Below are 13,999 nucleotides of genomic sequence, written 5' to 3' on the forward strand. Positions count from 1 at the left end.
GAAAAATGCTATGCATGACGCTTTGACGGGAGTAGCCTCTGTGTATACGAACTGAAAAAGTCACCCTTAGGGTTGACATGAATATTGTTTCATAAATTCTACTGGATACGCTGCGTGGTGCTGAGATAAGGATGAGCAGAGGTGAAATATTTACTCTTATACAGGGTTCGTTCCGCGAGCAGATACAGAACGGCTTATTAACCAGCCAAACATTTGAATAGTGGAATGATAATCTGTTTTAAGCTCTCTCGCACATATAAATCCCCACAGGCTTGCGTTTTTTAGGGCAGGTGTAGTTGTCCAGGCATATACATATCCGTTTTTGTGTGTGTGTGTGTGTTTGGAAATTAACGGACCAATTTTTTTTTTCATCCTTGTGATTTCAACCGGCCTCGCGCACCATAGGCAGCGAGTAGGGCCCATACAATGCAGCCGCGATTGGACAGGCTTCCTATAACTTGTGCTGCACGTTCAAGGTCATGTCCTGTTAGTAGCGCCCGGAAGTTCACTCCGACTCATTTTTTACAGCGTCAGCTGCACTATGGGGGAGTTATCCAAGTTCGTTGTCGGCGTGGCCGAAAACTCCCAAGCATGCTTCACTGTGCGCGCATGCGGAATGCGGGGAGGCTTACCCTGGAATTCATCTTCACAGCGCACAAATAACGGGACAAAGGGGGGGATAACACTGGTCAAGCACTGACCAGTGTTGTCATCCTACTGACCAGCGTTGTCCCGTGCTATCCTCCCCTTTGTCCCGTTATTTGTGCGCTGTGAAGATGAATCTGTACCAACTACAGCCCGGTTTTCTACGTCACCCTGGAAGTCGGTGCAACGAAATCTTATTGCTCATAGATGTGAAACAGGTTATATGAGCCGACCACGTGACATGATGCAAATTGACAGCGTAAGCAGAATCGATAATTCAGCTCTACTGAATCGGGATTGATTGGCTATCAAAGAAGTTTCGCAGATTAATTTATTCGAATGAGTTAATGTAGCATATTTTAAATTGATATTTAGGTAATATTGTGACATAAAGGATTCAATTTCGTAATATTGCATTCAGAATGATGCTACTATTTTTGCACTGTAACGACCGGAAATCCTAGTTGTTTGGCGATTATAATTTATAACATGGCGCACAAGTGTTTACTTTCTGAAGCGACGAAACGGGAAAATCCTGATTCATGACACTAGGTTAAAAATATGCTTTTAACACCTTGAACGGATCATTTAGGGCCGCTAATGCATACAATACGTTTTTGTGGCATTACGTAACGAATACCTTCGACCACGTTGAAGGTCTATTGCATGTACTACTAATTCCTATACTGCTTCGGCGACACTAACAATTAGATATTGCGTGTAGAAGGCCTTCGTCTTCGGAAGGATAATAGACGCGCGCTCACGCCAAACAATTTGGCGCAGGGTCGTAACGTGATTCGATAGCTGTACTTTTACGCACACACACATGCACGCGTGCACGCGCACACACAGAAAGCTCGGCGGGGGGTGTGAGGGCACCTTGGTTGCAGAAACCGCCTCCACAGTCCTAGAATAATACAAAAAATGTGGATGATCATTCTTTCATAGGAATCGGTAAAACACGAAAGTGAAATGTGCCTTCACAGGAGCATTTAAATGTTCATTGCGTATCGATATGTACTTGCACATCGCTATTTATATTTCGTCGGTATGGCACTGTTAGAGGCATCAACATTAGACACTGGGTTACACTCGCCGGAGCAAACCCCAGGCGCTCGCAAACCGTGCGAACGAAACCGAACGGGTTGTCAACGAATCGTTTGAAGTCACAAGGAGCATATTTGCGGGTCGCAACAATCTTGTAAGGGTGCTTGGCGAGCGACGTCCTGCTGTCGGGTCGTTCAGGCAAAGGTGCGACCACATTGGTCATTCTCCGTGGCGTGTACTCCAGAGGCTTGCGTTGCGACGAGCTCAGCTTGTGGAACGCTGCGGCGGCGTTCCACAAGCTGAGCGCCGTTCCACATAGGCGGCGGACGGGTTAACACAACAGCTGCCGCTGCTACACGCTGCCCCATCGAGATGCCAATTATTGGCGCTCATTAGAGTCATAGTACTACTTCGCTTCACCTCGCCTAGACGGCAGTCCCATCTGAACGGACAAGTTAGAGGGAAGGACATAAAGCGGGTTCGTACAGCTGCCAGGGCATGATGACTTCATGGCTGAGTCGGTAGAGCGTTTCACACCTCCCGTTGCGGCCAGAGTGATCGTGTGCTCGAAACCTAGCGCTGCTGTGCCAATGGAACTTTTTCTGTGATGCCATTTCCGTGACGGATATGACATCGGTGAGTTTTGTGTACCCCGGCATAAAACACTTTCATGTTAAAAAAAAACGCCATCTGTGAAGTTTTGGAAGGTTTCGGCCAGTTTAGAAATGGAGGCGTTTAGTGCGAGCTGATTGCAACCTTCTCCCCTACTTCTTTCCAGGCGCAACGAGCGAGAGACGGACGTGTTCATCACATCCTTCCCAATGTCAACCTTCTGTGCCGGATTTTTCATATCCGACTTTGTGTCCTACGGGAACGGCTCGGTAGGTGCTCCTCAAGGTTACAGGTTTTCGTTGCAATGAGGAGACTGGCCAAATGCGGCAACCGCCGATATGTGGGAATGGGCAATGCACGACTACTGCCAGTTCCCGTGCTGGAAGGCACGCATCCAAACTATACAGCAGTTAACAAACCTTGATATCATCTTCCGTCACGTTAGCGTTGCTGTAATGATGATTAACGTGTGTGGTTACTCCATCCTGTGCTTGTTCCTTTTTTTTTGTCTGTTCCAAAGTAGGCAAATTGGTCAAATGTTGCTGTATGCATGCTTATGAACCCAACGCCGTCAGAGAGCAAGCTTTTTTTTCAGTGCCAGTCGTAGTAGGATAAAGTAACAGCGCTTTCGGGACTGAAACCACCCCGGATTACACATAAAACTGTGATTGATTCCTCTGTCATAGGCATCGGTAAAACACGAAAGTGAAATGTGCCGCGAAATCTGCGGCTGAGCATGATTTGCGGGTCGGCGGCTGTCTTGCCGGTGTGCTTGGTCAGCGACGTCCTGCTGGTGGTTCACTTCGGCAAAGGTTTCCTGGCGTCATTTCCGTGACGGATATGACGTCAGTGAAATCTTGGTGTATCCCGGCATAAAACACGTTCGTGTTAAAATATAAAACCCGAAAACAAACAACCCTGAGTATAACTAACTCTTTAGTACTAAAGGTTGCTTCCCCGCAAGAATACTCTTTGTGCAGGGGTGCACCCTTTACAGGCCGCTTGCTTCGTTGAACTGGCGTCATTTCCGTGACGGATATGACGTCATTGAAATCTTTGTGTATCCGGGAATAAAACAATTTTCTGTTAAAAACAAGCCCAATAGAAGCAGACACCTGCCTTTCATGAAGCATTAATTCGTGAGGCATAGTGCACTTGAAACCGGACATAGAAGAGGGACGTGGACAGAGCGTTGTGCCCGCGTCTCCCATCTGCGTCTCTTTTCAATTACTCTGTGCCTAAAAGGATGTCAGGATACCAATTAACCCATGTCTACACTTGTCAGTTTTATTCGGCGACGCGGCGGTAGCCTTTTGATCGTAGTCGTTTTGTAAACTTGCTGCTGCTGGCGGGAAAGGCGAAATTGTTAGCGGGAAATACGAGTACCCGACTTTCCAAATAACAAGGTTGAGATACAGAACTGCATGTGTTAAAAGAAGACTGAAATCAAATGCGCCATCTTTTTTGACCTTCATACAGGGGTGCTGAGTGGGTGGGGGAGGGGATAGAGTTCCAGGGAGACCCTTTGAAGAGCATACCCAGGAACTGCGGAAAAGGGGAGTGAAACGAGTATAAAAAATGGCCAAGTATCTGCTCCTTTCGTTGCAAATGTCGACGAAAGGCGATAGTCGACTGGCGCCCCTGCTAAGTAAAGCCTCCATTCTTTTTCCCACTCACCTCTTATGCTATCCGTCTCCCGTCTCGTTCCTCCCAAGGTAACACGCAATAGGTTTGCTCAAGTCAATTTAAATTTACCGCGTTCCACTGCTCCAAGTCGGGTCACTCGATGCCAGCGCAGTCATACGGCGGAGACGGGCGTGAATCGAGGCACCCTACTCCAACGTTTACAGAACCACATCGCCCTACTCCACGAGCGTTCCAAGTGGAACGTAGAACCCATCTAGTGGAACCTTTCGTTGCTGTTGCCGTTTGATTTCTTAAATGCCCCCAGGAGGTAGCGCTGGCAACAGCAGGCGACGGTTTTCTGGCATTGATGTAGTATTTCATTTGCTATCGCAAAAACCGGGCATCCATGATTTTTTTTTAATAAAGGAACACTGAAAATATCACTTACGTATTGATTTGCTGCCTTATATTTGCGTAACGTCTTGTTTTTGTTCAACAGTGTTGACAAGTATGAACACTGACACCGGACTTAAACGTTTGGATTTGGCTGTGACTATATAAGACTATTGCGCCGCATTCGTTTCACTTTGGCCGGGTGGCTGAATCGAGTCACAGACAGACAGACATGCAGACTGACCGAAATTTCTGCGTTTAAGTAGCCCAAGAAAGACTATCGTCTTTAAAACAGCACCACGTAGGGACGCAAAGTCCGCGCACGTACATTTTCTTTCTCTTGCCCCGATGTAGATGAAGCTGTGGGCTCGTCCTAACGCCGCGAAGGACGTCGACTTCCTGCTTGAAATGGGCCCCAAGATACTGTCCTTCTACGAAACGTACTTCAACGCGCCATACCAGATACCTAAAACCGGTGAGCGCCCCCTTCCAAATGCGTGCTCGTATATACTTGCATAGCTCTTCGCTGCTCAGTTCCCGTCTTGCTTGCCTCCCGCAGACGTGATCGCCATGGAACATTACATCAGCGACATCCAGAACATGGGACTGCTCTACCTGCCCGAGTCGGTTGCATTCTACGACGCAGAAGACTCTTCCATAGCCAAGAGGCAGAGCGTCATGCTGTCCCTCTGCCACGCATTTTCCCACGAGGTGAGCTGCAAAGTCATGTGTTGCGCATATTCGTCCACCAACTTACGGGAAAATCCCTTCCAGAGATTGAGTGAGCGGCCGTGCGGATTCATGCTCGATTAGTGACCGACGTTGTGAACACTTGTGACGTCATCCAAGGAAGCTTGTGCCATTAATGGCGTCATTTTCGATTAGACCATATACGGACGGCTCAGTGGCCAAAGGGTTGTGCTGCACGCATGGAACAACAAGGTCGTAGGTGCGATTCCCGGTTGCGACAGCTGCAGTATCTGAAATGAAAGCGCAAGTCGTGCGAAGCTTGAACCATAGCGAAGCTGGTGGATTTCTTTCTACGTGAGCACGGAAGGTCACATCACCACGCCTTGCAACTGTTACATGTTCCGTCGTCGCTTTTCACTGTGATGGTACAGTCATCGTCATATCCATCTATATCGTCGTCTTCCTCGGGCCTGACTGGCGGGCCCGAATTGTTTTGTCCGCAGGCTTTGGCATTTCTCCTATAGCGTAAAACCCGTTCTACATGGGGCGAATTTCGCCTGCGAATTCGCAGTTGAAGCGCCGCCCGTGCGGCAAAACGATTTATTTTCCTTTTCACTGCTGCGACATATTGTCAAATGCTAAGCGGCGCTCACAAGAGAAGTTAGACTCTTCCAAACATTTGGAAATTCGCCACAGCCACGAGAATAGATCGTTTTGGTGCACGAGCGGTGCCGCAGCAGCGAATTCGCAAGCGAAATTCGCCCCATGTAGAATGGGCTTTTGCGCTAGAACCGGCTTCGCGAACTGGGCGTCCGTATAGCGCGAGCTGTCTTGTGCTCCCTCCTTGAGGCGCGGAAGCACGTGAACTGTTTTCTTTGTATTTTTTTGCGAGCGTCGCGCGCAAGCCCGGACGACGCCGGGCGCTCCTCGTAAGGCGCGTCCTGTCGTGCGCTGTAAACGGAGGGAGTAACAATTACCCAGCATTTTTATGACGCCGCACACCGCACACATTACGGCCAGCAACAACAAACCTGCGTGTGCGAGCTGTCGAGACATCCCGAAGATCCCCACGTGGCGGCCTAGTTTAATCCGGTGCTGTCACGTTTCACTTCCAGTCTGCATGACCTTTCCTGGCGACAAAAAGGTAAATTTTTTTGTGGTTGACATGCCGGAAGGTCGAATTTGCGGTTGACATGCCGGATGAATGTGATACGTATTTGCCAGGTGCTGTAGAGGAGGGCTGTGAATTCAAATGAACCTTTCTCGAGTTCTTTTAATATGCTACCGTCGCTGCCATAAAGGCGTGTTTCCGTTTATCTTGCTCGGTTTCTTTTGACTTTGTAGCAACGATGGTATAAAGGGTGCAATTATCTTCCATCAAGATACACGCGCACGATAGCCCTGAGTACGATAGCACTGCGTGCTCAAGGCGACCAGACGTCCCGGGTGTCACGTCCTTAGTTGTCCCTAGTGTCACTAGATAAGATACAGAGTACCGTCATTGAGGTGCACGTGAGCAACGGTGGTCATTTTGGTGCTTATCAGTGTTCCCAGGTTGCCGCTTCTGCGGACTCACCGCTAACTTTGACGAGGTCATTTGTAAACAGTACTGCCGAAGCAGCGGCCACACGGCATCTTTGTACACACTTCTGCAGCTTAAATGCTGAAAAGCGCGTTATCTTTGATTCCCGTTCGAAACGACGCCAGTCGTGCGCAGCCGCAGAGCAGGGAGGACAAACTGAGACTACCACAATTGACCGACAGAAAACGCATAAACAACGAAATGGCGGCGCCCATGAACCGCCGCAGTGTAAACATCTGTCACGTGATGCGAAATGATCAATAATGGCGGCGGTGGCCCGGAACAAAAGGAGAAAAGAGTGCCGATACTCTGTAACCTTACCTAGTGACACTAGTTGTCCCCATGCATGCAAGGTGTAACAGTGGGTTCGTTTAAAAGTGTACTGGCACTAACAATACACTAATATTTAAATATTCTTTGGGAAGTGCATATCCCCATAATGTTCTCTCTCTCTCTCTCTTTTCAGTGGTTCGGAAATCTGGTGTCGCCAGAGTGGTGGGATGACGTGTGGCTTATGGATGGATTCGCGACGTACTTCCAGTATCGTTGTCTTGAATACTTCGACCAGTCGCCGAAATCGGTACAGTATTGCGTGTTTTATATACGTGGGGGTGGCTTGCGTTTACTAAGTGGCCTAGCTTTATTTATTTTTTTCTTCGAAGTTTTTCTTCTGTCCATTTGTGAGCTGACTGCACTTGCATCTGGAGCGCGCTGATCGATGTGCGCATGTGTTGCAAAAAGGAAGTACTGTTAGCACTCCACCTGTTCGTTCCAGGATGCAAAGAAGCCCCAGCTACTGCCGAAGATAACTGAGTGATCTTTTCATTTAAAGGGACCCTGCAACACTTTTCTCCACTTTTTAAAAAATCTGAAATGCTTGCAGAACGTAGTCACCCAACACACCCAGGACTTAGATTAGGGGGTCGCGAAGTACCTTAGCCAAAAATTACTGCTCTATGCCCATCAGATAACTTGGAAACTCGATCAAAAGATTTTTCTCTCTTTCCCGGTGTTGACGTTCTTTGACGGCCCGAATTACGTCACAAAGGCCATGTAGCGGCTTTTGGCCGGTTTTCCTTCAGTTGCAGCAATGAACGCTTTTCGATAGCAACTTTAAAAATAAAGCCACAAAAACAAAACAGGAATGGAAGGCGTATCTTGTGCGACGAGTAAATCACGCAGTGCCGCTCCGTCCTGGCGATAACTATATCTTTCGCAGTGGTTCCAGACGCAAAGGAACCAGACGCGAAGAGCCTAATCGAATGTGTTGCAGGGTCCTTTTAAAAAGCTGTATAAGACGTTCAGCGTCCCATTTTCGAGAGGGACTGACGATTTTTGAACGAAACATTAAATGCCCCGTCTCCCCCGGCAGTCATTTGAATGGTCACTGTGATTTTCTAAATAACAGCAGTCGTGTTTTAAGTGCATTACCGCTATTTTGCTAATAGACTATCTCGAACTCTTTGCCAAGGCAACCAATGTTGCACTCGTGCTGGAAGCTCGCTGGATTACATAATTCGTTCCCGCTCAAACCAGCGTGCAAAGAGGAATAAACAATTTGCTAGACACGCTGATGGTGCATGGTTTCACCAATGGGCGCGGAGGGATAGAAACGGTATGACGCAGCACGAGGTGGAAAGACACTTGCTATCACGACGGTTGCTTCATCAGCGAAAAGGTCAGCTTTATAAGCTGACCTTTTGATGCTGAATTAACTTGTTCCCTCTCTCGCCAACCCCTATCTCTAGTACGACCTGATGGTTGTCAACGAGATCGTCTCCGTCATGAAGCACGACATCATGAAGTACGCCCCGGCCGTGGTCCCGACCGTCGACACCCAGTACAAGATCTACCAGGCCTTCAACGTGTTCAGCACTCAGAAGGTGAAATAGCTCCCGCTTCGTCGAACTGTCTGTACGGTACAGTGAGCCTCGTTCCGGTGAGGGGGGGGGGGTTGAATAATCAGGCAGTCCAAAAAAATAAAAACGGTCTTCGATCGCCTGTGTCTAATGCACAGCCACGAGCTTATGTTTAGGGACCGGTAGAGCGACTTCTGCTGCCAAAAACCGCGCGCAGCGCATGCGCGCCACAATCGCTAGCTTCTGCACTTTGTTCTCACGTTCCCTTAAATTTGCGGCAAGAGCGTTCTGTACACGGACGAAAGATTCCGGTATCCGAGCCATATAAGACTCGCCGTAAAAAGAAGTGCCGGCATTGAAACTTTATATCCCTTATTCTTTATAGAATGTCTTTTATCAGCTGTGCTATATGTGTGCCCCATATTAGGTATCGAATTCATCTTATGATTAAAGCAACCCTCACAATGCTCACCGATGACGATAGACTATCGCTGTCTGCATCTTCCATGATTCGGTACACCTAGAGCCACTAAACTTCATCTAGTGGCTCTAGGTACACCGATGAATTGATGCCTGCAATGCGCGATATGGTGTGCATTTTTTAAATTCCGTTATACCGTTCCTGGTGTGATGTTGACTTCTGATCCCAACCGCGCAATGCTTTCTTCCTAGGCCGTCGCGCTGTTGCGCATGCTGGACCTGGCTGTTGGAGAAGGTGCTTTCAAGAGAGGAGTGCACGTAAGTGTTGTCGTTGTTGTTGATGATGATTGTAGGGTTTAACGCGCCGACGCAACGCAGGCGATGAGCCGCGCCGTAGTGGAGGGCTCCGGATTAATTTTGACCACCTGGGGATTTTTAACGTGCGCCGAAATCTTGTACACAAGGGTGTTTTTGATTTTCGCCTCCATCAGGAAAGCGGCCGCCGCGGCCAGGAATTGAACCCGCGACCTCGTGCTCAGCAGCAGAACCCCTTAGCCAAGCCACCGCGGCGGGTGTTGTCGTTGTTGTTGTCATATCACATACCTGTGGTTTAAAGCCTGACTTCTCCTTTTTACGTAATTCTTTTCTCGCTGTATCCTGACGTGCCAACTAAAGCCCCTCCATACTGCTCTCGTCCGCGTGCCAACTAGTTCGAACATCCATCACCATCAGCCGTTGAGGTTATTGCTATCGTAAAGGAGTTAAGTCATAGAATGTCGTATCACTGTATATGCATCAAACAAAGGCCTCAAAAGCTGACCTAGTGCTGAAGTTACGCACAGATTGCTAAGGTGATTTGGGTTCACCGCTGCGGTGACTCGGTGCCTGGTTCTGCGGTAGGACACGAGCTCCCGGGCTCGATTGCTGGTCGGCGGCTGTTTTACCGGTGAAGGGGCACAGAAATACAAAAAAAAACCTTGTATTAGCGAGATTTTGGCGCAAGGTAACAAGAAAAAACGAAAGTAACCAGAGCAGCGCGTATGGGCGTAACCAGGGGTGGTGATTCGGTGTCAGAACACTGCCGAAATTTTCCGATTGATGTATCCCTTCTTTGCCCTCCTATCAGCCCTTTTTCACCAACGATATTTACGCTCCGCATAGATATATGATAACGGAAAACCTTACATAACGACAGTTTCAAATTGTTGACAAAAATAGTTTCTGGGAGTCTGTTGTGCACTCTAATTTTTATGTAGATATTACAGCGAACGAGGCTTTAGCGGAAAAATGACTATAGAACATTCACGGATGAATCTTTTGTGTGTGTGTGTGTGTGTGTGTGTGTGTGTGTGTGTGTGTGTGTGTGTGTGTGTGTGCGTGCGTGCGTGCGTGCGTGCGTGCGTGCGTGCGTGCGTGCGTGCGTGCGTGCGTGCGTGCGTGCGTGCGTGCGTGCGTGCGCGTGCGTGCGTGCGTGCGTGCGTGCGTGCGTGCGTGCGTGCGTGCGTGCGTGCGTGCGTGCGTGCGTGCGTGCGTGCGTGTGTGTGTGTGTGTGTGTGTGTGTAGACCGCCGCCTGAGTTGGCTGGATCAGCAGTTCCGTTAAAGCAAGTGTGCTTGCACCGTCATTCTATTTCATTTGCAGAACCACAAAGTCGCGCTTTTCAGTGCAGAGCACCTTATGGGCTCGCCTTGTCGACGTAGCTAGCTAACGGTCAATGCGACTGCCGGAATCAGGCGGTGCAGCGAGATAAGGGACCCAAGTAGAGCCTTCTGTACCGCCGTCAGGGAGCCACGCTGAGGTTTCAAAAACTACGCGGTTTAAATAGTCACAACCGTTCGAACCTCGTGAACCGCTTGCGCTTGTCATACATCTCCCCGTTGTTTAGCTAAAAAAAAACTGCAGGTACATTTCAGGCAAAATGTGTGTATATAACCGGCAGCGCCCGCGTTCATATAGTTAGGAATGCTCTCACATTGCGTGGAACGGCTTTTTCTTTTAAAACCCGTGAGCATCGGATGCATATTTGTTTCGTTGTGTATCCGTTTTAACAATGTTCCATCGTAACCGCGCCTTCGTAGTTCCTGCGCATTTTGTTTCGAGACAGCAGTTTGACAGTTAGCAACGTTTCACTCTAGCTGTTTGCACCAACGTCCAACTTTTCTTTTCGCTCTTAAAATAAAAGTACGGCTCACCTTGTGGTACATGGCAACTTTGTTGGACATGATTGGATGCAGTTCAATTCATTTGATATTGCGCGCAGAAAATAACGGTTCATGTTAGAGCTTCCTTGACAACCAGGCGCGAGCACCCGTGAAGAAGAGGCGCATTAAAAACTCTCTATACTATCTAGGTGGCTTAATGGATTTCTTAAAATCCGATAGCACTAAATGGCTCTTTTAGCGGAAAAGCTAACGTTTGGCATCGTTAAAGGGACCCTGCAACACCTTCGATAAGGCTTTCACTCTTTCCTTCACGTCTGAAACCACTGCGAAAGCTATAGTTATCGCCTGCACAGAGCGGCACTGCATGGTTTGCTCGTCGCACCAGATACGCCTTCCATTTCTGCTTCGTTTTTGTGGCCTTTTTTCAAGCTGCTGTCGAAAAGAGTTCATTGCTGCAACTTGAGAAAAACCGGCCAACAGCCGCTGCATGGCCTTAGTGACGTAATTGGAGCCGTCGAAGAACGTCAAGACCGGGAAAGAGAGTAAAATCTTTTGAGCGAGTTTATAAGTTATCTGATCGGCATAAAGCAGTTATTTTGGGCGGAAGTACTTTGCGACTCCCCAATCTAAGTAGTGGGTGTGTTGGGTGACTACGTTCTGCAAGCATTTAGATTTCAAAAAAAGTTGAAGAAAGTGTTGCATGGTCCCTTTAACGGCGGCGTATAACAACCCCCGAAAAATATTTCTGGCTACGCCACTGGTGTAGCCCAGCTTAGGCCAGCTATATACGTGTTGTTTCTTCGACCCGCCAAAATCTAAGAAAGTGGCTCTTGACCACTCAAGGTCGATTATTTTAGTTTTGCGCAGCGTCATGTGACTTAGAATAAACATAGCGGCTGAAATATAAACACTCTGCGGTAATTATTTGACAGGTTCAAGTTAAGTTCATCTTAAATCCTTCCAACTTCGGGAACGGTAGTATTGATGACCTTGTCAATATAACATTTTTGAAAGCTCCTTATACAGGCGCCATTTTTTTTTCTTTGATCGCACGTCGGTTCGTAAGAGTCATTTCACCACCACCATTAAATGACGCTAGCCACATAAATACATTTGTTTATTTCGCACAACTTAAAAAATGGCAGCATCTCCACTGCGTGGATGATGGCGAGGGTGCGGAGTACGGGGACTCGAAATGACATCCAAGTTCCGCCCCGAGTGACATCCGATTTGTGCCCCGACCGTCATTCGATTTGAGCCGTGAGTTGCACCTTGATTATTTCCTAAATGACACTGCAACTCACCGCTAAAATCGAATTTCGCTTGATGGTGGTGTGCGCACGGATGGACGCGGACGGTCGTTAGGAGGTCCTAAGGTACTCCGCACCGTTACAGGCGAGGGAGTAAGCCGTCTGAATCTCGGGTACTAACTCACGGTCGTAGCCCAGTGGGTAAGACGACTGACACTAACTCTGTATGGTCTACCAAAGACAGGCTCGAATCCTGCCGGTGCCTGTGTGATTTTTGGCGATTGTAAATGCTATGCGCACAGACGCGGACGGACATTGTGAGGACCTAAGGTACTCCGAACCTAAAATTCGCTCCTCCCAAGTTACGCAAAGTATCGTTTGTGGGATTACGCTGGGTATAAAGATGTCTTGCAAACGATGTTCGTACAACTAGACCGACACCAAGAGTCACGCAAGGCATATTTTGTGTTGCAAGGGGGAAAAACGGAAGCTAACGTGTTCGCGCATTCTGTTCTTTCGAACGTTTTGCTGTATCATTGCAATCGCGCATGTATTTCCATTGCAGAATATCCTCATCAACAGAATGTTCGGCAACGTGACATCGAAGTTTGTTTGGGAAGCATTCACGCAGGTAATTAAAAATACATACTTTATTTAGCCGTCAGTAGCGAAAACTTACTCCACAAACGCACGCAATACAAAAACACGTTGTTGGGTAAATTGGCGCACACTTTTTCTAAAAATTCGAACGCCACACAGAAGCAGCAGGACGGGACGAGATGCGATATATTTTTCTTCGTTGTGTGGACTTTTCTTTTAGATACAAGAGGCATATTATGCCCTTTGAAAGCAAGGTTCTGGGGGTGATTGATTTGGTAGACTTCATTTCAGGCCGGAGGTAACACGTAGATGCGTAAAAAGAACGTATTGCAGACCTACTGCGTCTAGTCACGAACTTAGGAGTGCTTTAGTGTTTATAGAGCTGAGCTTCTCGACCATGTCGGCCCCGAAGCCACCAATAAGCCAACCTCCTCTTTCGAGTGGATTGCGTGATGAGATCAAAAAAGGCTTATGCGTGATGAAACTGAAGATGCTGTTATCGCAAGAGTTTTTTTTTTCCTGCAGTAGTGAGTTGATGTATATATCTCTGGCCCAGTCTCCAATCTGCTATCGGATCCACCCTCCTTATGCTCTGAGCCTTCTATGTTAAAAAGAGGGACGGAACTCTTGCCTAGTCTCACAAAAAGTGGCGGTTGATTCCTCTCTCATAGGAAGCGGTAAAACACGAAAGGGAAATGTGGAGCGAAATCTGCAGCTGAGCATGATTTGCGGGTAGGTGGCTGTCTTGTGGGAGTGCTTGGCGAGCGACGTCCTGCTGGCCAGTCGCTTCGGCAAAGGTCTACTGGCGTCAGTTCCCTGACGGATATGACGTCAGAGAAATCTTGGTGTATCCCGCATAAAACTTTCGTGTTAAAATGTAAAACCCGAAAACGAACAACCCCAAATATAACGTACTCTTTAGTACTAAAGGTCGCTTCCCCACAAGAAGACCCTGTGGGCAGGGATGCACCCTTTACAGGCCGCTTGCTTCGTTGTACTGTCGTCATTTTCGTGACGGATGTGACGTCATGGAAATATTTGTGTATCCCGGAATAAAGCACTCTCGTGTTAAAACAAACCCGCTTCAGAAAGGTGAAGCCAGGTAGATAGGTGC

At 48.0% G+C, this 13,999-nt stretch overlaps 1 protein-coding gene across 1 annotated transcript in view; it reads left to right on the forward strand.

Annotated features, from left to right (window-relative positions):
* The window catches only part of LOC144178511 (aminopeptidase N-like), a 31,323-nt gene that overhangs the window by 5,122 nt on the left and 12,202 nt on the right, over positions 1-13,999 (forward strand). The window contains exons 3-9 of the mRNA XM_077706425.1: positions 2,471-2,573; positions 4,678-4,798; positions 4,883-5,034; positions 7,062-7,175; positions 8,344-8,478; positions 9,127-9,192; positions 12,851-12,916. Coding sequence (XP_077562551.1) covers positions 2,471-2,573; positions 4,678-4,798; positions 4,883-5,034; positions 7,062-7,175; positions 8,344-8,478; positions 9,127-9,192; positions 12,851-12,916 — 757 coding nt within the window. The remainder of the gene's footprint in view (positions 1-2,470; positions 2,574-4,677; positions 4,799-4,882; positions 5,035-7,061; positions 7,176-8,343; positions 8,479-9,126; positions 9,193-12,850; positions 12,917-13,999) is intronic.

The sequence above is a fragment of the Haemaphysalis longicornis genome, unplaced genomic scaffold (assembly GCF_048455015.1).
Source record: "Haemaphysalis longicornis isolate Haplotype H1 unplaced genomic scaffold, Haemaphysalis longicornis Haplotype H1 scaffold_4, whole genome shotgun sequence".
Taxonomy (NCBI): Eukaryota; Metazoa; Arthropoda; class Arachnida; order Ixodida; family Ixodidae; genus Haemaphysalis; species Haemaphysalis longicornis.